Source organism: Pristiophorus japonicus, chromosome 18 (genome assembly GCF_044704955.1).
Source record: "Pristiophorus japonicus isolate sPriJap1 chromosome 18, sPriJap1.hap1, whole genome shotgun sequence".
NCBI classification, from domain to species: domain Eukaryota; kingdom Metazoa; phylum Chordata; class Chondrichthyes; family Pristiophoridae; genus Pristiophorus; species Pristiophorus japonicus.
This window is the reverse complement of record NC_091994.1, coordinates 95,460,154-95,485,861: the sequence shown is the minus strand read 5'-3', so window position 1 is coordinate 95,485,861 and position 25,708 is coordinate 95,460,154. Positions and strand designations below refer to the sequence as shown.

The following is a 25,708-nucleotide window of genomic DNA, read 5'->3' as shown; positions in this document are numbered from 1 at the left end:
TGCCTCCCATTCCGAAAAGGACCCATTTATCCCGACTCTCTACTTCCTGTCTGCCAACCAATTCTCTATTCACGGCAGTACACTACTCCCAATACCATGTGCTTTGATTTTGCACACCAATCTCTTATGTGGGACTTTGTCAAAGGCCTTTTGAAAGTCCAAATACACCACATCCACTGGTTCTCCCTTGTCCATTCTACTAGTTACATCATCAAAAAATTCTAGAAGATTTGTCAAGCATGATTTCCCTTTCATAAATCCATGCTGACTTGGACCGATCCTGTCACTGCTTTCCAAATGCGCTATTTCATCCTTAATAATTGATTCCAACATTTTCCCCACTACTGATGTCAGGCTAACCGGTCTATAATTACCCGTTTTCTCTCTCCCTCTTTTTTTTTTAAAAAAGTGGTGTTACATTAGCTACCCTCCAGTCCATAGGAACTGATCCCGAGTTGATATGACCTTTATGGCGCGACAACTGCAAGAGAAATGCAGGGAACACCAACCCTTGCACATGGCCTTCGACACAGTTAACCATGAGGGACTATGGAGCGTCCTCCTCCGTTTCAGGCTGCCCCCAAAGTTTGTCGCCAACCTCCGCCTGCTCCACGACGACATGCAAGCCGTGATTCTGACCAACGGATCCACCACAGACCCAATCCACGTCTGGACCGGGGTCAAACAGGGCTGCGTCATCACGCCAACCCTCTTCTCAATCTTCCTCGCTGCAGTGCTCCACCTCACACTCAACAAGCTCCCCGCTGGAGTGAAACTAAACTGCAGAACCAGTGGGAACCTGTTCAACCTTCCATCATCTCCAGGCCAGATCCAAGATCGTCCCAACCTCTGTCGTCGAGCTACAGTATGCAGACAAAGCTTGTGTCTGCGCACATTCAGAGACTGAATTCCAAGTCATAGTCAACATCTTCACTGAGACGTACGAAAGCACGGGCCTTACACTAAACACCCGTAAGACAAAGGACAAAGGTCCTCCACCAATCTGACCCGCCACATAGTACTGCTCTGCTCTTCCTCTACCCCCAGTCATCAGGATCCATGGTGTGGCCCTGGAAAACACAGACCGCTTTCCATACCTTGGGAGGAAGGGCAGACATAGACGACAAGGTTCAACACCGCCTCCAGTGCACCAGCGCAGCCTTCGGCCGCCTAAAGGAGAGAGTTTTCGAAGATCAGGCCCTCAAATCTGGCACCAAGCTCTACAGGGCTGTCGTGATACCTGCCCTCCTGTATGGCTCAGAGATATGGACCATATACAGTAGACACCGAAATCGTTGGAGAAATACCACCAACGATGTCTCCGCAAGATCCTGTAAATCCCCTGGGAGGACAGACGCACCAACGTCAGTGTTCTCAATCAGGCCAACATCCCCAGTATCGAAGCACTGACCACACTCGACCAGCTCCGTTGGGCAGGCCACATTGTTCGCATGCCTGACACAATTCTCCCAAAGCAAGCGCTCTACTCGGAACTGCTACAGGGCAAGCGAGCCCCGGGCGGGCAGAGGAAATGTTTCAAGGACACCCTCAAAGCCTCTTTGATAAAATGCAACATCCCCACCGACACCCGGGAGTCCCTGGTCAAAGACCTCCTTAAGTGGAGGAAGAGCATGTGGGAGGACGCTGAGACCGAGTCTCGTCGCCGAGAGCATGCAGAAAGCAAGCGTGCGGCAAACCAGACTCCCTACCCACCCTTTTCATCAACAACTGTCTGTCCCACCTGTGACAAAGAGACTGTAATTCCCATATTGGACTGTTCAGTCACCTAAGAACTCACTTTTAGAGTGGAAGCAAGTCTTCCTCTACTCATGAGAATTCAGAAGAATGAGGGGTGATCTCTTATCGAAACGTATAAGATTGAGGGGACTTGACAAGGTAGATGCAGAGAGGATGTTTTCACTGATGGGGGAGACTAGAAGTAGAGGACATGATCTTAGAATAAGGGGCCGCCCATTTAAAACAGAGATGAGGAGAAATTTCTTTTCTCAGAGGGTTGTAAATCTGTGGAATTCGCTGCCTCAGAGAGCTGTGGAATCTGGGAAATTGAATAAATTTAAGACAGAAATAGACAGTTTCTTAAACGATAAGGGGATAAGGGGTCATGGGAAGCAGGTGGGGAAGTGGAGCTGAGTCCATGATCAGATCAGCCATAATCTTATTGAATGGCAGAACAGGCTCGAGGGGCCGTATGGCCTACTCCTGTTCCTATTTCTTATGTTCTTATGTTTCTCGATTTTGAGGGACTGTCTATGAGGGACATTTAACTACATTATATAAATACAAGTTGTTGTTGTTGTTCCTAATCTTGGCACGTCACAGTGGTAAATTTAGGGAGAGATCAGAAGACCCCATATAGGGAGGGTGGGAAAGCCAACAGTGATCACGCATTTCCCTATAGCTAGTTCAGAGTGGCATTGGTAGAGGTCTTGGAGAAGGTTAACCATCCAACCCCTCCAACACAAATGGTGCGTGACAAGTAGAGGAGGAAAAAAGAGAGGCTGGGGTGCAAACTCAGATGAAAAATACTCTCCAAAGGAAATAAAATATACCTTTGGTGATGGCGCTTTACTTTTTTTGTTGAGAAAGTGAAAGTCCAGACAGATAGACAATCAAATGACTTTGTAACAACAGAAACAGTATCACAGTACTTACTGCAAAGACATGAATACCACCGGTTAAATTTTTCAGTGGGCCAAAATTGCGGCCGGCGGCGTAGTTCCGGAGTACGCCGCCAACCTGCGAAGCGTATGACGCGGGAGTTCGAGGTGCATGAAGAGGCTCGGGAAGTGCGTTGGAGAGGCCTATAAAAAGGCCCAACGCGTCGCTGAGGCTCGGGAGTTCGTGGTGTGTGGAAAGGCTCGAGAGGTGCGTCAGAGAGGCCTATAAAAAGGCCCAACGCATCACTGAGGTGCAGCTACAGGGAGAAGGCAAAAAAGTAGAAAGAAATCGAAGTGATGTCACAGCCAAGGGGGTAAGTGATTGGCTGGTGATTAGTAAGTAGTTTTTCTTTTTCTTTCTTTATCAGTAAGTAACCTTTTAGCATTGTTGTTGGCCAATTAAGTTAATCCAAGGGTTCAGTCATGGCAGGAGAACTCAGAAACGTGTTATGCTCCTCCTGTACTATGTGGGAAGTCAGGGACGCTTCCGGTGTCCCTGACGACTATGTGTGCGGGAAGTGCATCCGCCTGCAAATCCTGACAGACCGCATTGCGGCACTGGAGCTGCGGGTGGGTTCACTCTGGAGCATCCACGATGCTGAGAATGACGTGAATAGCACGTTTAGCGAGTTGATCACACCGCAGGTAAAGGATACACAGCCAGATAGGGAACGGGTGACCAACAGGAAGAGCAATGCAAGGAAGGTAGTACAGAGATCCCCTGCGGTCATCCCCCTTGCAAAACAGATACACCGCTTTGGGTACTGTTGAGGGGGATGACTCATCAGGGGAAGGCAGCAGCAGCCAAGTTCATGGCGCCGTGGCTGGCTCTGCTGCACAGGAGGGCAGGAAAAAAGAGTGGGAGAGCTATAGTGATAGGGGATTCAATTGTAAGGGGAATAGATAGCGTTTCTGCGGCCGCAACCGAGAGTCCAGGATGGTATGTTGACTCCCTGGTGCAAGGGTCAAGGATGTCTCGAAGCGGGTGCAGGACATTCTGAAAAGGGAGGGTGAACAGCCAGTTGTGGTGGTGCATATATGTACCAACGATATAGGTAAAAAACGGGATGAGGTCCTACGAGACAAATTTAGGGAGCTAGGCGCTAAATTAAAAAGTACGACCTCAAAAGTAGTAATCTCAGGATTGCTACCAGTGCCACATGCTAGCCAGAGTAGGAATCGCAGGATAGCTCAGATGAATACGTGGCTTGAGGAGTGGTGCAGAAGAGAGGGATTCAAATTCCTGGAACAATGGAACAGGTTCAGGGGGAGGTGGGACAAGTACAAACCAGACAGTCTGCACCTGGGCAGGACCGGAACCAATGTCCTAGGCAGAGTATTTGCTAGTGCTGTTGGGGAGGAGTTAAAATAATATGGCAGGGGGATGGGAACCTATGCAGAGAGGCAGAGGCAAAAGATAGAAAGGAGAATAGTAAAAGTGGAGGGCAGAGAAACCCAAGGCAAAAAGCAAAAAGGGCCACATTATACCAAAATTCTAAAGGGGCAAAGTGTGTTAAAAAGACAAGCCTGAAGGCTCTGTGCCTCAATGCGAGGAGTATTCGGAATAAGGTGGACGAATTAACTGCGTAGATAGCAGTTAATGGATACGATGTAATTGGCATCACAGAGACATGGTTCCAGGGTGACCAAGGCTGGGAACTCAACATCCAGGGGTATTCAACATTTAGGAAGGATAGACAGAAAGGAAAAGGAGGCGGGGTGGCGTTGCTGGTTTAAGAGGAAATTAATGCAATAATAAGGAAGGACATTGGTTTGGATGATGTGGAATCGGTATGGGTGGAGCTACGGAATACCAAAGGGCAGAAAACGCTGGTGGGAGTTGTGTACAGACCACCAAACAGTAGTAGTGAGGTTGGGGACAGCATCAAAGAAGAAATAAGGGGTGTGTGCAATAAAGGTACAGCAGTTATCATGGGCGACTTTAATCTACATATAGATTGGGCAAACCAAACTGGTAGCAATGCGGTGGAGGAGGATTTCCTGGAGTGTATTAGGAAGACCAATATGTCGAGGAGCCAACTAGAGAGCTGGCCATCCTAGACTGGGTGATGTGTAATGAGAAGGGACTAATTAGCAATCTTGTTGTGCGAGGCCCCTTGGGGAAGAGTGACCATAATATGATAGAATTCTTTATTAAGATGGAGTGTGACAGTTAATTCAGAAACTAGGGTCCTGAACTTAAGGAAAGCTAACTTCGACGGCATGAGGCGTGAATTGGCTAGAATAGACTGGCAAATGATACTTAAAGGGTTGATGGTGGATAGGCAATGGCAAACATTTGTAGATCACATGGATGAACTTCCAACAATTGTACATCCCTGTCTGGAGTAAAAATAAAACAAGGAAGGTGGCTCAACCGTGGCTAACAAGGGAAATTAGGATAGTGTTAGATCCAAGGAAGAGGCATATAAATTGGCCAGAAAAAGCAACAAACCTGAGGACTGGGAAAAATTTAGAATTCAGCAGAGGACAAAGGGTTTAATTAGGAGGAGGAAAATAGAGTACGAGAGGAAGCTTGCCGGGAACATAAAAACTGACTGCAAAAGCTTCTACAGATATGTGAAGAGAAAAAGATTAGTGAAGACAAACGTAGTCGGAAATGGCAGACAAATTGAACAAATACTTTGGTTCTGTCTTCACGATGGAAGACACAAATAACCTTCCGGATGTACTAGGGGACCGAGGGTCTCGTGAGAAGGAAGAACTGAAGGATATCCTTATTAGGTGGGAAATTGTGTTGGGGAAATTGATGGGATTGAAGGCCAGTAAATCCCCGGGGCCTGATAGTCTGCATCCCAGAGTACTCAAGGAAGTGGCCCTAGAAATAGTGGATGCATTGATGGTCATTTTCCAACATTCTATAGACTCTGAATCAGTTCCTATCCCACTTTTTTAAAAAAAGGAGGGATATATAAAACAGGAAATTATAGACCGGTTAGCCTGACATCGGTAGTGAGGAAAATGTTGGAATCAATTATTAAAGATGTAACAGCAGCGCATTTGGAAAGCAGTGACAGGATCGGTCCAAGTCAGCATGGATTTATGAAAGGGAAATCATGCTTGACAAATCTTCTGGAATTTTTTGAGGATGTAACTAGTAGAGTGGACAAGGGAGAACCAGTGGATGTGGTGTATTTGGACTTTCAAAAAGCTTTTGACAAGGTCCCACACAAGAGATTGGTGTGCAAAATCAAAGCACATGCTATTGGCGGTAGTGTACTGGCGTGGATAGAGAATTGGTTGGCAGACAGGAAGCAGAGAGTCGGGATAAATGGGAACTTTTCGGAATGGGAGGCAGTGACTAGTGGAGTGCCGCAGGGCTCAGTGCTGGGACCCCAGCTCTTTACAATATACATCAATGATTTGGATGAAGGAATTGAGTGTAATATCTCCAAGTTTGCATATGACACAAAATTGGGTGGCGGTGTGAGCTGTGAGGAGGATGCTAAGAGGCTGCAGGGTGACTTGGACAGGTTAGGTGAGTGGGCAAATGCATGGCAGATGTAGTATAATGTGGATAAATGTGAGGTTTTCCACTTTAGTGGCAAAAACACGAAGGCAGAATATTATCTGAATGGCGGCAGATTAAGAAAAGGGGAGGTGCAACAAGACCTGGGTGTCATGGTTCATCAGTCATTGAAAGTTGGCATACAGGTACAGCAGGCGGTGAAGGCGGCAAATGGCATGTTGGCCTTCATAGCTGGGGGATTTGAGTATAGGAGCAGGGAGATCTTACTGCAATTGTACAGGGCCTTGGTGAGGCCTCACCTGGAATATTATGTTCAGTTTTGGTCTCCTAATCTAAGGAAGGACATTTTTGTTATTAAGGGAGTGCAGCGAAGGTTCACCAGACTGATTCCAGTGATGGCTGGACTGACATATGAGGAGAGACTGGATGAACTGGGCTTATATTCACTGGAGTTTAGAAGAATGAGAGGGGATCTCATAGAAACGTATAAGATTCTGACGGGATGGGACAGGTGAGATGCGGGAAGAATGTTCCCGATGTTAGGGAAGTCCAGAACCAGGGGACACAGTCTTAGTATAAGGGGCAGGCCATCTAGGACTGAGATGAGGAGAAACTTCTTCACTCAGAGTTGTTAACCTGTGGCATTTCCCTGCTGCAGAGAGTTGTTGATGCCAGTTTATAGTATATATTCAAGAGGGAGTTAGATATGGCCCTTATGGCTAAAGGGATCAGGGGGTATGGAGAGAAAGCAGGAAAGGGATACTGAGGTGAATGATCAGCCATGATCTTATTGAATGGTGGTGCAGGCTCGAAGGGCCAAATGGCCTACTCCTGCACCTATTTTCTATGTTTCTATCAGGAAGGCCAGGAGCACAGCGGACAGTTTATGCGCACAGAAGAGACGCCCACAAAAGCTGTCTAAACTAAGCCACGCCCACACAAATTTCTTTCAGTCTTTTACATTGAAATTATATTTTAAAACCTTTGAACCATCTCAAATACTTCCCGAAACCTTTTAGTTTAAACTGGTACTGAGACTTATTTCATATATCAGCATGTTGTTATTTTTCATCCAAACTCTCAATTTATTAGTCCCTATGTATACAACTTCCTGGTTAGAGGCATAAATATAGTTCATTGAATGTAACAACTGATAATTTGACACTACTATTAAAATATATAGTAGCATACAGGGTTTAAAGATATGGCTGAGTACTTAAATACAGTGTATGTGTCAATTCTGATGGTTAGGTTATACCGGGGTTTGAGTCTACATTGTGTGCAATAGTTTTTCCTTGCCAGTGTAGTCCCATTCTAGCTCCCTGTAATTTTATATCAGTAGTATTGCAGTCTTTATAAAGTATAGATAACGTTGAACATTTGCTGATAGTCTGAAGGGTAGCTCGAGCCATTTCTTCCTCCTTTGGTTTCTACTTCTCCATTCCTTCTCTCTCCGCTTCCCTCTCTCTATCTCTATCTCTGTTCGTGCACCTGTCTGTCACTCAAGAACTAGTCGCTATTCAACAACGAACCCACACCCTGGCATTCATCCAACACACCGAGTTTAGAGGTGGTTACAACTCATGCATAACGTGTCATTTACATAACAGGAAAATAAAGCTAACAAAACTAATTGTAACAGAGGACAATATATAAACATGATATGGTATGTATGTTTGTGTGTGGATGCATGTATGAATAATATCTGTGAGGTATTCACTTTCTAATATTCAGTGAAGACAAATGTATTCTTTCTATAAAAAAGCCTTGTGTTCGTTAACCCATATCCAGCAAGTAAACACATCATTTTTGTTAGCAGTCACCTTGCCCAGCTAAAAGTCAATGTCAGGTAGAAATTTGCACTGAAAGTTAACAGGAAATCAGGCTCCTACACCAAGGGTCGAAATTCCCTTTATAATGCCACCTGTTAGCACTAATGCTAGGCAGCTAATGGGCAGCAAAGACCTACCATCTCTGTTAAGCGGTGTACACGGCTTGGGAGAAATTTGGTAGGCTCTTTTGTAGAGGCGCCAAGAGGTAACACTGCGCCGTCTAATGCCACCCATGTGGTGACATCATCCGGCGTGCAACATCCCCTTGGCACCGCTCCTGTGATATTTGGTTTGTACGGCAAGGTGTTCATACTGCCTGGGAAAAGTGGAGGGAACATTGCGGTGCTCGGGCGTATTCGCCTAGAGAGCAAGGTAAGTTTTTTTCTTTATTTATTTCATCTTCTTTTCATTGGTTGTAACAGTGGGGAAGTTTGTGTGTCAGTCGGAGAAGTGAGGTTTTTTCTTTCTTCCCTTTTCTCAGCTAGCATGGTGGCAGCCTCCCGTTGCAAAATTCAGTAGGCATCCTGAGCTCCTGTCCGAGGATGAGTGTGCAACGCCACTTTTTAGCACTGCTCTCATATCTTTGGGCGTAAAAACTGAATTTGGCAGTTTGAGCCTGCATCTAACGCCTGGCAGTAAATTTAGCACTCAGGCAGTGACACCGCCTCAAAAAACAGCAGTACCAAATTTCAACCCCTAAGAGTTTCATCCATAATTGCTGGACAAATAGCCTAACTCTGCATCAGCAATTTTGAGTTGCTCGGCGATTCGGATGATGTGTCAAAGCATACCTTGACAGATCTCAAGTTCGGTATTCAGGAAATCCTGATCATGCGGTGTATTTCAACGGCGGTATGATGGCGTGCTCTCAGGAAAATCCAGGCCAAGGTGTTTTAAAAAAATCACTGACACACAAGTGTCAAACATGTTACAGGGTACAACCATAAAAATATCAATACTTTACAAAATGTCTCCATGTGTCACTGCAGTCTGGATCCACATCAGTAATAGCAAGTCTATCTGAAAATGGCATGAAAAAAAACAAAAGATGAAAAAAAATGATGCAAAAACATATTGCATAAACAAAACACCTACCCAGATTGAGTGGCTTGCAAAGGACAATAAACTCGTATCATGACTCAGTCAGTGTTTTCTTTTGTAAACCTGAGAGCAACATTGAGTCAAGAAGTCTTGCTGAAATCATTTCCTATTTCATAAAACATCCACTTTCCAACAGCCTGCAAAACCCCTTTCTAAGTTTCAAGACAAAAATAACAATGTTGGTGAAATACAAGCCTTAGTAACTACAAAAGATTCACTGGTGGTGCTTGAATTTCAGTCAAATTTGCACAGGGCTCAGGGTTTCGGAATCAGTCAATAAACAAGGAAGTGGAGACAATAGGAAATGGTTGTCAATTTGTACCGACTGATCATTTACATTTTTAAATTAATAATAAAATGTCAGTGATGGATATTGACAGGCACTGCAAATGCCTGAGGCTTAACTTTGGATTCAATTAGTTAGGCAAAATAGGTCTCTCCAAAAGCTCAGTGAGTTTATCCAGTCAGCAGCTTAACCATGCAAGTTCACTTTCCTGCAAGTGTCGAGTTAGCTGACCTCAGCTGGAACAGCAGTAGAGTTGCCAAAATAGGCCTCACTGAACATCAGGGAAGCTGTATTTTTTTAACTTTTAAAACTATCATCTTGTGAGAGAAAGTTAAATAATTGGTTACAGTACTAACATGTTTCACAAAAAAATAATTCTGTTACATTCAACCAATTCAGGTTATACCCTAGTGCTAACTCAGACAGGTAGAGAGTCACTCAAACACTGAGCCCTTTGTGCGATTGAGGCAATGTGTTAAACAAGGTTACATTAGTACCTGCCACTGGCTACCATGACAAAGTTGCTGATAACAGAAAGAAACTCAATTCCTTTCTTATCAACACAATGCAGTAATCGGACCATCGGCTGTTGTAACAATCTGCATGCATTACCTTAAATTACAACATCCCAGGAACAAGTGATCAGATAATACAAAGGTATGACTTCTTAAGTCATGTAACATTAGTAGCACAAGAAGCGACAGTATGATCCATTCTTAAAGGGATGATTTTTTAAAAACCGAATCCTTCTGAATCTAATATATAGCAGAATCCACAAAAGTTGGGGTGGAAATGTTTTTTAAGTTCTTTATAACCAGACGAGCACATATAGTACCAATTTTGTTACTCCACTAAGAATTCACTTAGCCACAATTGTTCTGCAAATGTGCAAAGTCTTCCTTTTAAAAAAAAATCTGCAAATGTTCACTTAATTGAAAATGACTGGAAAATGGATTTCAGCAACTCGGTTAAAGATTTTCTGTCAGTCAGAAATAAATAAATACAAATGTTGCTGACAAACAAATACACAATTACTGCTATCAGGGCCATAAAGGATTTCACTGTATATTTATAGCCTATTATAGAAGTAGTAATGGACAATGATTTACAAACCAAAGACCCATTTGTGATTTGGAACTTAATGTCCAAAAAATGTATGTAAAAAGGGGCTGTTTATTTTCAATTTCCAACAATTATGAGAAAAGATCACAAGAGTGTTATACGAAGATTAGGGAAAAAACAGGTTTGAAAGCCTAAAATCAAAGGCAGTAAATGAAAAAAATGGCATCTAAAGCTGATGTGTGGTAGATCTCCAAACTTTATGACTTTGAATAAAGGAATACTGTATATCATACCTAGTTCAACTGGGATATCTGTCCCTTTAGGCCAACCCCCTCCTCCTAACCCCCTCAAAAGTGTTGACTCTTCATTGGGGTTTGATGATTCCCAAGTGGCTGGGGTTCATGTGTGAGCCAAAACAGTAACTGCTGCTAAACTATTCAACCATGGGGAATCACCCATGAGCTCAATCCTACCTGGCATTTAAACATTCACTTCCAGCAATAGTCATTGTATAGGGATTTGGGGTGGGAACCATAACCAATTTTATACTCTCCAACCCAGATGTGCAGAGGCTAAATTCTCTCATCTTCATCTCAGCTAACTCAACAAAGGCTAGGAATTGAACTTGGGACCTTCCTGGTCTGAATGGCTCAGCGACTCTTTGAATAAACTCTGAGCCATCAAAGTAGTTTATTTAGGACAGTTTTAAACCAAAAGCAATCAAGTTTTACTTTCTGTATCTTATAAGAGCACCAATCTTTCGGCGAGAGGTGGCAACTTAAGCATAAAGCCAGAGATAAAAGTTTTAGCTTATCATCATCATAGACTGTCCCTCGGAATTGAGGATGACTTGCTTCCACTCCTAAATTGAGTTCTTTGGTGGCTGAACAGTCCAATGCGAGAGCCACAGACCCTGTCACAGGTGGGACAGACATTCGTCGGGGGAAGGGTGGGGGGTGGGACTGAGTTGCCGCACGCTCCTTCCGCTGCTTGCGGCTGACCTCTTCATGCTCGTGGCATTGAGATTCAAAAAGCTCAACGCCCTCCCGGATGCACTTTCTCCACCTAGGGCGGTCTTCGACCAGGGACTCCCAGGTGTCAGTGGTGATGTCGCACTTTACCAGGGAAGCTTTAAGGGTGTCCTTGTAACGTTTCCGCTGCCCACCTTTGGCTCGTTTGCCGCGAAGGAGCTCCGCATAGAGCAATTGTTTAGGGAGCCTCATGTCTGACATGCTAACTATGTGGCCTGCCCAGCGAAGCTGATCGAGTGTGGTCAGTGCTTCAATGCTGGGGATGTTAGCCTGGGCGAGGACACTGATGTTGGTGCGCCTGTCCTCCCAGATGATTTGCAGGATCTTGCGGAGACATCGTTGGTGATACATCTCCAGCGACTTGATGTTTTTTGTACATGGTCCATGCCTCTGATCCATGCAGGAGGATGGTTTTTACTGCAGCCCTGTAAACCATGAGCTTGGTGGTAGATTTGAGGGCCTGGTCTTCGAACACTCTCTTTTCCTCAGGCGGCCAAAGGCTGCACTGGCACACTGGAGGTGATGTTGAATCTCTGCATCAATGTCTGCCTTTGTTGATAAAAGGCTCCCGAGTTATGGGAAGTGGTCCACGTTGTCGAGAGCCGCGCCGTGAATCTTGATGACTGGGGGTCAGTGCTGTGCGGTGAGGACAGACTGGTGGAGGACCTTTGTCTTATGGATGTTAAGCGTAAGGCCCGTGCTTTCATATGCCTCGGTGAATACATTGATTATACCCTGGAGTTCAGTCTCAGAATGTGCAGAGATACATGACCTCATCTCTCTCATTTGGAGGGAGGAGAGCATGCCAGGAGATCTCAGAGATGCAGTAATCTTGATCATCTTTAAAAAGGGGGACGTCCAACTGCGGCAACTAGAGGGGAATCTCCCTATCAGCCACTGGGAAGGCTGTCGCCAGAGTTCTCCTCAACCGTCTTCTCCCTGTGGCCGAGGAGCTCCTCCCGGAATCACAGTGTGGATTTCATCCCCTACGGGGCACAACGGACATGATCTTTGCAACGCGACAGCTGCAGGAAAAATGCAGGGAGCAGCGCCAGCCCTGATACATGGCCTTTTTCGATCTTACAAAGGCTTTTGACACTGTCAACCGTGAGGGCTTATGGAGCGTCCTCCTCCGTTTTGAATGCCCCCAAAAGTTTGTCAACATCCTTCGCCTGCTCCACGACGATATGCAGGCAGTGATCCTTATCAGCGGTTCCATTACAGACCCAATCGACGTCCGGACCGGGGTCAAACAGGGCTGCGTCGTCGCTCCAGCCCTCTTCTCCATCTTCCTCACTGCCATGCTCCACCTTACAGTCAACAAGCTCGCCGCTGGAGTGGAACTAAACTACATAAAGAGTGGAAAGCTGTTTAACCTACGCCGCCTCCAGGCCAGGTCCAGGATCATTTAGCTTATAACAATGAAGGCAAACATCAATAACAGGTTACAACTCATCCAATATTTCTTCACATGATCAAGCATCAACTGTAATCTTATGTTGGGAAAACCTGCTCAGTCTGTCCTATTACAGTCCCTGTGGAACGAATAATATATGCATTTTAGCGACTTGATCCTGGCATGAGTAAATTGGTTCCTTTAGAATCAGTGTGGACTTCTGGACTAATAATGAAGGGTAATATGCTTAATGTGAGTCCCTTGGGGGAATTGTATACAGATGGAAGCATTTAATGCCTAAAAAAACTTCAGTTAAGGCTTCCAAGTCTACCTTGGCTTTAATCAAGGATGAACCAGGAACGGAGGTTATGGTTTTGTGTGTTTTCTTTTGTTCTAGCAAAATGCCGAACTTCTTTTCCTACAAGAGGAACTTGCAGATTCTTGCTGGCACGGTTCGAAGAGTCTAATCTCTAAATGACACTTAAAAAACAATACTCTGTTGAAGCCAGCAATAGGCTTTGCCCTCTCTTGGGACTTTGTACATTATCCATATCACTGGAATTGGAGATTTCTTACCAAAGGCAAAAAATTAATTGTTTAATGGCATTTGATAAGAACAGTAGTGGAAATCCCACTAAGTATTTCACTGATGTAGAATATTGTCTCATTTTCTATGATTGGTAAACAGTGATCTCCATTCTGTGCAGCAGAATAGCTCTCTGTGCAGAATGCTGAAAAATGATTCGACACATCAAATCTATATTATTCAAACCTGACTAGTTGTATTCTACAAACACGTCCCATGATCCATCAATTAACACCCGTGTAATAACCCATCAATAAACATCCATATAATGATTCCTCAGCGTCAATCAGGACTATTCGCTTTTCAAACCAGGACAGGTTGAATTTGCTGTTGATTAGTCGAGAGCACTCCAAAATTCAGCTAAGTTTGAAATATATAATGGGGCTTCTTATTGCCACGCAAGAATAGTAATTCAATGTTCCCCGAGACTTCTAATTTCCAGAGCACAATTTGTACTGATTTGTTCCTGATTGACACCATCTCTGCTTATCTCCTTGTGTGGCATCAGCGTTTATCTTCCTGCTTCCAAAAACACTATTTTTCTATTTACTGCAAAGTAGTAATTCACTCCGGTGAAATTATATCCATGACTCAGGGAAGTTTTAAAACACTGAAATTGGGACACACAAAAGTTGTCTCCAGTTTGCTCGTAGACGAAATCTTTTGGCAGCTGTTGTGAAGAAATCTAGCCTGTTGCACAAATGTGTCTGTAGCAGTTTCAGCAGAAGTTGTAGCAAAATGATACCAGGGCTAAAATTGTTAAATTATAAGGACAGGTTGCATTGACTAGGCTTGTATTCTCTTGAATATAGAAGATTAAGAAGTGATCTCCTCTTAAGGCGTTTAAGATGATTAAAGGATTTGATAGGGTAGCTAAAAGAGAAACCATTTCCTCTGGAGAGAGATATCACAATAAGGGAGCATAACCTTAAAATTAGAGCTAGGCCATTCCGGGGTGATGTCAGAAAGCATACGCTCTCCCAAAAAGCTGTTGAAGCTGGGGGTCAATTGAAAATGTCAAAACTGAGATTAATAGATTTTTGTTAGGCAAGGGTATTAAGCGTTACAGGACCTAGGCAGATAGATGGAGTTAAGATACAGATCAGCCATGATCTCATTGAATGGTGAAACAGGCTCGAGCGGCTGAATGGCATCCTCCTGTTTTGATGAAAGGTCATCGACCTGAAACGTAACTTTGTTTTCTCCACAGATGCTGTCTGATCTGTGAGTATTTCCAGCATTATTTTGTTTTTAATCCTGTTCCTATGTTCAGTAAAGGATATGTTGACTCGAGTCTTACTAATATCAGGTCTATACAGTACAGCACCTAAAAGGTAGCCTGCTTTCTACAGTGCCCATTGATTCAGCTGTGGCTCAGTCGGTAGCACTGTCAGAAGGCAGTGGATTCAAGTCCCACTCCAGAGACTTGAACACAAAAATCGAGGCTGGCACTCCAGTGCAGTACTGAGGGAGTGCTGCACTGACGGAGGTGCCATCTTTTGGATGAGACGTTAAACCGAGGTCCCGTCTGCTCTCTAAGTTGGATGTAAAAGATCCCATGACACTATTTGGAAGAAGAGCAGGGGAGTTATCCCTAGTGTCCTGATCAATATTCATCTTTCAACCAACATCACAAACAGATTATCTGCTCATTTTTACATTGCTGTCTGTGGGAGCTTGCTGTGCGCAAATTGGCTGCTGCGTTTCCCGCATTACAACAGGGACTACACTTCAAAAGTTACTTAATTAGCTGTAAGACGCTTTGGGACTTCCTGAGGTTACGAAAGGTGCTATATAAATACAAGTCATTTTTCTTTTCAGTGAACAGATTTCCCAGTAAATGTAGGGAATCGATTTAAAACAGTGGTTAGGTACCCCAATTTTTACATAACGAACACAAACATTTTTAGGAACAGGAAATGGCATTAGACCTAACAAATCCATCTCTTTTTGATAAATGTCAACCCATCCATCTTCTCATAATATCCCTCAATCACTTCTTTCTCTACCAGCATCACATGCTTGCCTCTTGAATCTATTTACAATGCTCATTTCCACGACTGTCCCATGTAACTTTCCAAATTTTTAGTTTGTGTACAAACTAACATTTTAGCATGCAGAATGTCTTACAGGAAACATCAGATATGTTTCAATTGTCAACAAAAACAAATCACAGTGAATAAAAGAAAATTCCTCTTACCTATACTTCATGCCTGTCTGATAGGCTGTGCAATTCTCCAGTGACAGACAGTGCATTATGAGAAACTCCTCCATCTTCTTCATCTGGACCAAGGCTCTGACTTCTCGGAGTTTCTGCATCTCGATCGTATCAGTGTGCCGCACCTGATTCAGACCCTGATCTGAATGGTATCTAGTTATTCGCTCCTTCAAGTTTTCGGTGTATGACATGGACAACATTTTCTCAACTATCTTGGGAATCTGCAGATTTTCAGGTTGCACATTTTTGCATGAGAAGACCCGATTTACACTTGCTAGAGCCCTACTCTCATTAACGTTAGATCTAGGAGTGGTGAACATGTTATGAGGTGGTAAAGGACATTAACTAACCGGTCAAAACATTTTAGGTCGTACTGTCTAAAAATAGTACCACTTGCATGTTCACGAGCTACAATATCCTGTATGCCAACAAACAAGCAATCTGTAATTGGATCTCACATTGTCATCAAAGCTTCTCTCAAAGTAGCAGAGAAAAAACAACGAGTTAAATTCATTAAGTTGCACAACATAACTTTCATGTATTTAAGAAGCATATTTACGTCCCTCATGTTATAAAATTATAGGATCTTTACCTTTAAAAATTAAATAAAAGCAGCTACTGGGAAAAGCATCACTGCTTATTCCTATCTGCAGAACCTAAAGCAGTAATATGCTGTTTATTTGTAACTAAAGCACTACATATGGCTATTATGATATCAAATGATAACCCACAGTTCACAGCTGGAATAACAGCATTTGGTATTTGCTGGGACCAAAGTAGGATCGACAGCATGTTAGCAAATAAGTTAATAGCAAAACTTGCAGCTCTTCAGAGAATCTGAGCTTTGGTAGGCAGTTGGAATTTCCACAGCAGTGGGTGAGGCACCGAAGTAAAATATAAATATTAATCATCTGAAAAATTTAAAATAATTAGAGATTCTCATGCAATTTCCCTAATTTTCCCACCTCGAAGTACGTAACATTCCACAGCAAAATAATAGAAAGATAGCGGAATTTCTACCTGGCCACAGGGAGGTGAATAAAAGCAATCTTAGAATACCTTCCAATTTTTACTCAGTTGGGAAAATATTCAGCCAGCTTCCACTAGGAAACTCACTCTGACAACATGGCCGAAAGTGGGGAGCATCAATGTGGAGAATTTCGTACAAGAATCCACTTTTGATTGCTCCGTGCTAAAATGGCACAGGCGCTTCATAGCTATACCTGTCAAATGCACTCTATTTAACACCAAAGTGCAAAATCTTTCTTGACAAAAAAAAATGTTGTTTATGGTTCGGGCACCATATTTTTCTCTTTAGTTGAAGAAATAATCATAATTGTGTGCACTGCCTGCAATTTAAGATATGGCACCATAATTTTCATAGACTTTTCTTCCCTCCTCTCCAGAAGGCACAGATTCTTGTTTGGGCACCATTCCATAGATACCCTCAGCTCTCTGATAACTCACCTATGTTGTAACCTGGACAATGAGCATCAGCAGCGTATTCGATTGGAAAGGTGAGAGAAGAATGAAATCTGAATTCTATACTGTCCTCAACTAAATACAAGCATTTTCTAGCAGAGGTCATTAGTTAGTAATCAGGGACGAGAACCGTGACTAGTTTTCCCATTCCAAACTCGGGAACATGGAAACTCAGTGAGACAAATTGTAGTGTCCCCACCTGCACCCTGGCTGATAGCAGCTAACTGATCACAGACCAGGGACTGAATCGGAGACCTGCCTGTTCTGTATAACTCAGTATGCACTACAAATGATGCCTTTCAGTTGGGATTCAGAATAAAAAAGGTCAGTCCCTGCTGACTATGGACTAGCTTGTTCACAGGCTAGATGGACATTTAAACAAGCTTAGCTTTTTTTGATGAGCAAAATGTAGATTTCGATGAATCAGTGGCAAGACAACCCAAAGGTGAATTTCTCCAAGTAGGGAAAAATAATTTTAGGAAATCAATTAAACTTGGGGAAACACAGAGAACAGTTATTTACATTTAAAGTCATCCTTTATACACTCAAAATTACTTAAATATTCCAAAACATGTTAAAATTATTTTTTAAATGTAGCTTACATTATCGTTTTCCCCATAAACATAATTAACCAGAATCAGAGATTATAGTTTATATCTAAAGCATTGTTTTCAATTATATTATTTTATAAATTGAATTAAAAATTCTGCCAACCATGCCTAAAGTAACAAAAAAAAAGAGATTTTTTTTTAAAAACAAAGAAACTGGATTTTAAAACATAACTTTCTGCAGTTGTGTATGGTTAATTTATATCAAATAGACACGGATGACAGCAGCTGTAGAGTTTCAGAAACACTCATTTCTCCAAAGTTGCTTTTATATTGAGTTTAGTGGCATATTCGTGCTGCTGGCTCCCAATACAAAAATCATATGGAACCGATGCATACCTCAAGTAAATTTGCTGGATTTGCGATTGTTGCACACGCACACACACCACTGAATCCAATGTAAAAGTAGCTTCTGATTCTAAAGTATAAAACAGGGGGACTTTATTTATTTGCACATTGCTGTTAACAAAATATGGTATTTTATCAATTAAAATTCTCAGCACTTATAATTGGCTTAAAAAAAATCATAACCCTAAAATAATATTCTTAGATAAAAATATAAATCAACTAATTCTCTAAGGCATCACCACTTATAATGGTTCAAACATTTAGAATTTTGTCGTGGAGCATTCCATCTGAAAAAGATATAACAAAACCCCTTTCCAGCCTAGGCACTTTCTTCTTTTTCTGCCATTTTTCTATGCGCCTCTCCCCCCGCCCCCCCACCCCCTCCCCCATCCCCCAAGATATCTGGGTTAGTTTCATGGTGCCCTTTAGTATTTTGCTCAAGCGGCCATTCGTCATGTATGAGCTTAGACTGTGAGTTTTGGCAAGCTTTTTTAATTTGGGAGGCAGCATAGCCAAGCCCAATCCTGTCCTCAAGAGATTTTCCATTTTCAGTGGGTATTACTGAATAGTAAGCAAAAGCAGCAGTTGTAGTTGATTTTCTCCCTTTCTAACCTTGGGCTCCTGAGGTCAATTGTTTCCACTATCACCCAGGCTGAAAGAAATTAAATCAGCAGACTGGGGGATCAAACCTGGAATTTTCCTGGCCTGTGTGACTCAGCAACCCATTGCCCTACCCAGTTGAGTTTTACGATGTATTTTAATCCGAATGTAACATGTACTGTTTATGGCTCCCTAATCAATAAAAAAAAAATCCATTAAAAACCTCACTTCTCTACCAGTAGTTTCCAAAGAAAATGCTATAAAAGGATACTGTATTTAACAATTTGTGATCCAGGTTATAAATTAGCATATTCTTCCATTTTCCATTTTTGTTAATAAGAAGCTCCAAAATCAAAGAAAAATAACTCGATTGTTGGATAATTATCACAGTCAGTGTTTTGAACAGCAGTGAACAACACATTTGTGAAGAATGTTTGATACAGCTGCTGTAATCTTGAACACTGATCATGGCAATTTGGAATGGAGCTGGGCATAGCCTGAGTGAAGTCTTTTTTTTAAAAATAGCATAGACCTCATTTACTACACAATGTCTGTACATTCAGATTTTTCCAGTTTGCAGCAAATAGGAATTCAAATCTATTTTAAAATTCAATGTATTTCAAACTGAATCACAGTTCAAAAAAACCATCGCACCCATAGAATAAGGCCAAATTAATTCTGAATCCAATTCAGGTGACCAAATGTAACTAAACAGCATCTGTGCACTCCAACAAAAACTGTGGAAAAACAGGAGCTCTCCAGTATGCTACCCAAGTGTAAGTCTAGACAGCAAAGGTCAGCAGGCCATTCAATTGTGAAGGGCATGACGGCTAAGCCCAATTCTGTCCATGTCCTGTGTCCAAACGCATACTTTATAGAAGGCACGACTCGATTGTGATCAGGAACTGGGGTAGAATAGGTAATCTAAGGCTCACACGGGACGAATGGCCGCTTTGGTGACATATTGGAGCGCATCTCAAGGAAGCAACCTTATCAAACGATCAATGGCTGCAGGAAAGGGGAAAGAACTGACGAGAACAATTATAAATAAACTGAAGTAAGGAAAGTGGAATGTAATTTTTTTTTTTAAACATTAAGCACACACATTAAAACAAGGACATGATTAATACACTAGCAATAATTTATAAATCACATTTCTGGGCCTTTAATAATGTGTTGAACTCCCCCTCCCTCCCAGGCAAGGTGGAGGGAGGAAAGGAGAGAAGAAATTAAATTTTCTACACAAAAAGCTGGCAAAGTTTCTGGATTCGTGCATTAGTAGCACTGACTACATCGGGCACAAGTGAATAAGAATATCACAGGAAAAAAACAGAAAAATACCCAAGTCTGGAGAATTGAGGGTGGATAGGGAAAGTACTACGTGGACTGGGAAAAACGGTAGGAAAGCATTAGATCCAAACTTTTAAGCATCAGAAACATATAGAACAATCACAGCTTCGAAGCTCCAAAACTCTTAATACACAAATAATGTCATCTATGTTAAAGTATTATTGATGGGTTTCACCTACCGAGAACGGGAACAAATATGAATGTGTTCTGTAAAAGTCCTTTGATGAACTCTATTTGTGATACTGCCTCAGCTCCTTTCCATGCTTTTCACAGGACCTATTTATAAGCTAATAATGATAGACTGATGGGCATTCAAATCTGTGTTGGGCAGATTTAACAGAGCTACGCCCCTACCTATACCCACACAAAAAAAAGACTTGTGGTTGGATTCAAAGCAGTGCTCTTAAATTGGCAGTTCCCATCAAATCAGGATATGCACCAGCATAACATTGGTAACAATCAACATCCCAATCCCATAAATAGACACTATAAAGCCATCACATGCAGTATACTGACAAAGAGTACTACAATTCTACAATTTAACTCTACAATTTTTTTTCATTTATATCTTCATTTAGGGATTACAGCCATCAGGATACCTGAACCACAAACAGTCTGAAGCTTCATCTTGCTTCAATTTGTATTGAAAATAACTGGTCACTGTTAATAGCCGGGTGGGGCGGGGGACAGTCCAACACATAAATATAGATTACCTAATCTTGCCTGCACATTATTGCTTTCCTTCTAAAAACTCTCTTCGGTACGCAACTCTGTGCTGTTGCAAACCAAGAAATAAGCAGTAAAGCATAGCAAAATTTCCGTAATATGTATACAGCAAAACAATTTTTACCAAGCCTACTGAGAACTGCTCTTCACTCTGGTTAAGTTAAATTCTTGTTGCTGCTTATTACAATGCTTCTCCTTAAAGAGGCACAACTCAGAATGCCAGATGGTGCCACAGAGGAACATTGCAGCTTCAATTAAAGTTTCTATCGTACAGGTTTCCTGATTACACTACTAGATATCATTTTAAAGGGCATTAAAATTAAATTCTTAAAATAATGATACATTTAATTAAAAATACAAGTACTAAACCATACCCATCAAAAAGCAATGTTTTCCAGCAGCTGCTTTTATTTCAAATAATTTAAATTTTTTTTTTTAGAGAAAATCTCACTCTAAACTTAGATTTTATTTTTAGCACATAAATACTATATACACTACTCTCCCTCCATGTCTGCTGATGCTAATTACAACATCTACATTCTACATAAACGCTTTATAGCATCAGATAAAAGCTTACAGCAGTAAAAAAAATGTAAAAAGTTAATATCTGTATTCTATGCATTCAGGAAGATAAACTCACTGCAACACCTACTTACTGTGTATATTCACTGTTCTAAAGTAAAAGAGGAAAAACTCACCCAATGTCTAGGGTAGCTGCTTGGTTAAAAACCAGAAGTGAGCGGTTACAAGGTCTGTAAGACGCTACTACGGTACTTTGATATTTGGGGAGTGTTCTACTGTCATTCAAAAGCAATTAGTAAGTACCGAATCCATCCCCCTCCCCTGGATTAAGTGGTTTCCTAATGCAGCCCATTTGCTCTTATCAGTGTACTTGCATCTTGGCAAATAGTGGCTAAATTATTTAGGGCATTCTCGTCCACTAAAAGCTTACAGTAGCAGAGGAAGTATTGCTTACTGCTTAAAGGGAGGAAGCCACCGCTACCTTTAATGAAGCAAGAGGTTAGAAACTTCTGCAGGTTTTTTCATCAATTATTGCAGAGTGCATATATTGGACGATAATGATTGGCTAAAAACTGTGTTAAACCCCCAAAATAAATGTACTATTTGGTTCAATCTCCTGGAATCGTGATTTCAGCAGAGGTTATTTTAGATTATCCTGCTGGATTTAAGAACCCTTACTGTTTTTTTCACTGATCGGAATGCTTTCATGATTTTCTTTAATACAATACTGCAGTCTATGATTGCTGGCTTGAACTCAAAATTTAAAACATGAAATCATTTTTAAACTTACATCAATTCAGCAACTGTTTACAATGCTTCCTGGATTGTGATGTCTGCATTACTGAGGCACTGCTGACACCTCAGTGTCTGAAAATTCTCTTAAAATAATTTAGGGAATAAAAAAAAAGAGCAAAATGCAACATTCATAAGAAGATTTTTTTAAGCTAAGTTCAAAAGTGAACTTTGCACTAGTTCTACTTGACTGCAAGATCACCTAACGATTATAGTTAAGGTTTTACTTGCACCAATATCCACCTAAATTAGTGACTGTCTACAGCTCTTTTTATTATTCATTCATGGGATGTGGGCATTGCTGGCAAGGGCAGCATTTATTGCCCATCTCTAATTGCCCTTGAGAAAATGGTGGTGCGCCGCGCACTCTGTGTGGTGAAGGTGCTCCCACAGTGTTGTTAGGGAGGGAGTTCTAGGATTTTGAACCAGCGACGTTGAAGGAGCAGCGATATATTTCCAAGTCAGGATGGTGTGTGACTTGGAGGGGATCGTGGAGGTGGTGGTGTTTCCATGCGCCTACTGCCCTTGTCCTTCTAGGGGGTAAAGGTCACGGGTTTTGCTGACGATACAAAGATGAGAGGAAAAGCAATGGGTGAGGAGGACGCAAAAAAATCTTCAAAAGGACATAGACAGGCTAAGTGAGTGGGCAAAAATTTGGCTGATGAATATAATGTTGGAAAGTGTGAGGTCATACACTTCGGCAGAAAAAAAATCAAAGAGCAAGTTATTATTTAAATGGAGAAAGATTGCAAAGTGCCGTAGTACAGCGGGACCTGGGGCTACTTGTGCATGAAACACAAAAGGATAGTATGCAGGTACAGCAAGTGATCATGAAGGCCAATGGAATCTTGGCCTTTATTGCAAAGGGGATGGAGTATAAATGCAGGGAAGTCTTGCTACAATTGTACAGGGTATTGGTGAGGCCACACCTGGAATACTGCGTGCAGTTTTGGTTTCCATTTTTACGAAAGAATATACTTGCTTTGGAGGCAGACCATTCAGCTAGGTTGATTCCGAAGATGAGGGGGTTGACTTATGAGGAAAGCTTGAGTAGGTTGGGCCTCTACTCATTGGAATTCAGAAGAATGAGAGGTGATCTTATTGAAACGTATAAGATTATGAGGTGGGTTGACAATGTGGATCCAGAGAGGATGTTTCCACTGATAGGGGAGACTGGAACTAGTGGGCATAACCTTAGAATAAGGGGCCACCCATTTAAAACTGGATGAGGATAAATTTCTTCTGAGGATTGCAAATCTGTGGAAGCAGGGACATTGAATAAATTTAAGACAGAGATAGTTTCTTAAACAGGAAGGAAATAAGGGGTTATGGGGAGCGGGCAGGCAAGTGGACCCGAGTCCATGATCGGATCAGCAATGATCATGTTAAATGGTGGAGCAGGTTCGAGGGGCCGTATGACCTACTCTTGCTCCTATTTCTTATGTTCTTATGTTCTGGAGGTGCTGCCAAAGAAGCCTTGGCGAGTTGCTGCAATGCATCTTGAAGATGGTACACACTGCAGCCATGGTACGTTGGTGGTGGAGGGAGTGAATATTTAAGGTGATGGATGGGGTGCCAATCAAGCGGGCTGCTTTGTCCTCGATGGTGTTGAGCTTCTTGAGTGTTGTTGGGGCTGCATTCATCCAGGCAAGTGGAGAGTATTCCATCCTGACTTGTGCCTTGTAGATGGTGGAAGAGCTTTGGGGAGTCAGGAGATGATACAATTGCTGCAGAATACTCAGCCTCTGACCTGCTCTTGTTGCCACAGTATTTATGTGGCCAGTCCAGGAAAGTTTCTGCTTAATGGTGACCCTCAAGATGTTGAAGGTGGGGGATTCGGCAATGCTAATGCCGTTGAATGATATGGGGATATGGTTAGACTCTCGCTTGTTGGAGATAGTCATTGCCTGGCACTCATGTGGTGCGAATGTTACTTGCCACTTATCAGCCCAAGCCTGAATGTCATCCAGGTCTTGCTGCATATGGGCATGGACTGCTTCATTGTCGGAGTTGTGAATGGCACTGAACACTGTGCAGTCATCAGCAAACATCCCCACTTCTGACCTTATGATGGAATGAAGGTCATTGATGAAGCAGCTGAAGATGGTTGGTCCTGGGACATTATCCTGAGGAACTCCTGTAGCTATGTCCTGAGGCTGTGATGATTGACCTCTAACCACCATAGTTGTGCTTGGTATGACTCCAGCCAGTGGAGAGTTTTCCCTCGATTCCCATTGACTTCAGTTTTACTTGTGCTCCTTGATGCCAGACTCGGTCAAATGCTGCCTTGATGTCAAGGGCAGTCACTCTCACCTCACCTCTGGAATTCAGCTCTTTTGTCCATGTTTGGACCAAGGCTGTAATGAGGTCTTGGCAGAACCCAAACTGGGCATCGGTGAGCAGGTTATTGGTGAGTAAGTACCACTTGATAGTACTGTCGACAACACCTTCCATCACTTTTCAATGATTGAGAGTAGACTGATTGGGTGGTAATTGGCCAGATTGGATTTGTCCTGGTTTTTGTGGACAGGGCATACCTGGGCAGTTTTCCACATTGTCAGACAGATGCCTGTGCTGTAGCTGTACTGGAACAGCTTGGCTCGAAGTGCAGCTAGTTCTGGAGCACAAGTTTTCAGTACAACAGTCGGGATGTTATCGGGGCTCATAGCCTTTGCTGCATCCACGTGTGCTCAGCCATTTCTTGAATTGAATTGGCTGAAGACTGGCTTCTGTGATGGTGGGGACCTCAGGAGGAGACTGATATGGATCATCCACTCGGCACTTCTGGCTGAAGATGGTTGCAAATGCTTCAGCCTCGTCTTTTGCACTCATGTGCTGGGCTCCACAATAATTGATGAGAATATTCATGGAGCCTCTCCTCCCATTAATTATTTAATGGTCCACCACCATTCACCACTGGATGTGGCAGGACTGAAGAGCTTTGATTGTAGGATCGTTTAGCTGTCTATTGCATGCTGCTTCCGCTGTTGAGCATGCATGTTGTGTTGCAGCTTCCCCAGGTTGGCACCTCATTTTTAGGTACTCCTGGTGCTGCTCCTGGCATGTTCTTCTACACTCCTCGTTGAACCAGGGTTGGTTCCCTGGCTTAATGGTAACAGCAGAGTGAGGGATATGCCAGGCCATGAGGTTACAGATTATGGTGGATTACAATTCTGCTGCTACTGATGGCCCATAGCGCCTCAAGGATGCCCAGTTTTGAGCTGCTAGATCTATTCTAAATCTATCCCATTTAACACAGTGATGGTGCCACACAAAACGATGAAGGGTGTACTCAGTATGAAGACAGGACTTCGTCTCCACAAGGAATGTGTGGTGGTCACTGCTACTAATGCCGGCATGGACAGGTGCATCTGCGATTGGTTTGGTGAGGACGAGGTTAAGTAGGTTTTTCCCTCATGTTGGTTCTCTCACCACCTGCCGCAGATCCAGTCTGGCAGCTATGTCCTTCAGGACTCGGACAGCTCGATTAGTAGTGGTGCTACCGAGCCACTCTTGATGATGGACATTGAAAGTCCCCTCCCAGAGTACATTCTGTGCCCTTGCTACTCTTTTGGCACCAGTACTACCAAACATGAGGGC

The 25,708-nt window shown here is 42.7% G+C and overlaps 1 protein-coding gene across 6 annotated transcripts in view; it reads right to left on the bottom strand.

The window, feature by feature from the left end:
- Window positions 1-25,708, bottom strand: part of kcnab2a (potassium voltage-gated channel subfamily A regulatory beta subunit 2a) — a 315,007-nt gene that overhangs the window by 138,692 nt on the left and 150,607 nt on the right. Inside the window, exons 1-2 of one of the 6 annotated variants that reach the window (XM_070860415.1) lie at window positions 21,493-21,537; window positions 15,663-15,901 (exon numbers count right to left, since the gene is read on the bottom strand). The exons of the other annotated variants lie outside the window; for them this stretch is intronic. Coding sequence (XP_070716516.1) covers window positions 15,663-15,880 — 218 coding nt within the window. The 5' untranslated portion in view covers window positions 15,881-15,901; window positions 21,493-21,537. Of the gene's footprint in view, window positions 1-15,662; window positions 15,902-21,492; window positions 21,538-25,708 lie in introns of those variants that run through there. 6 annotated transcript variants of the gene reach the window in all.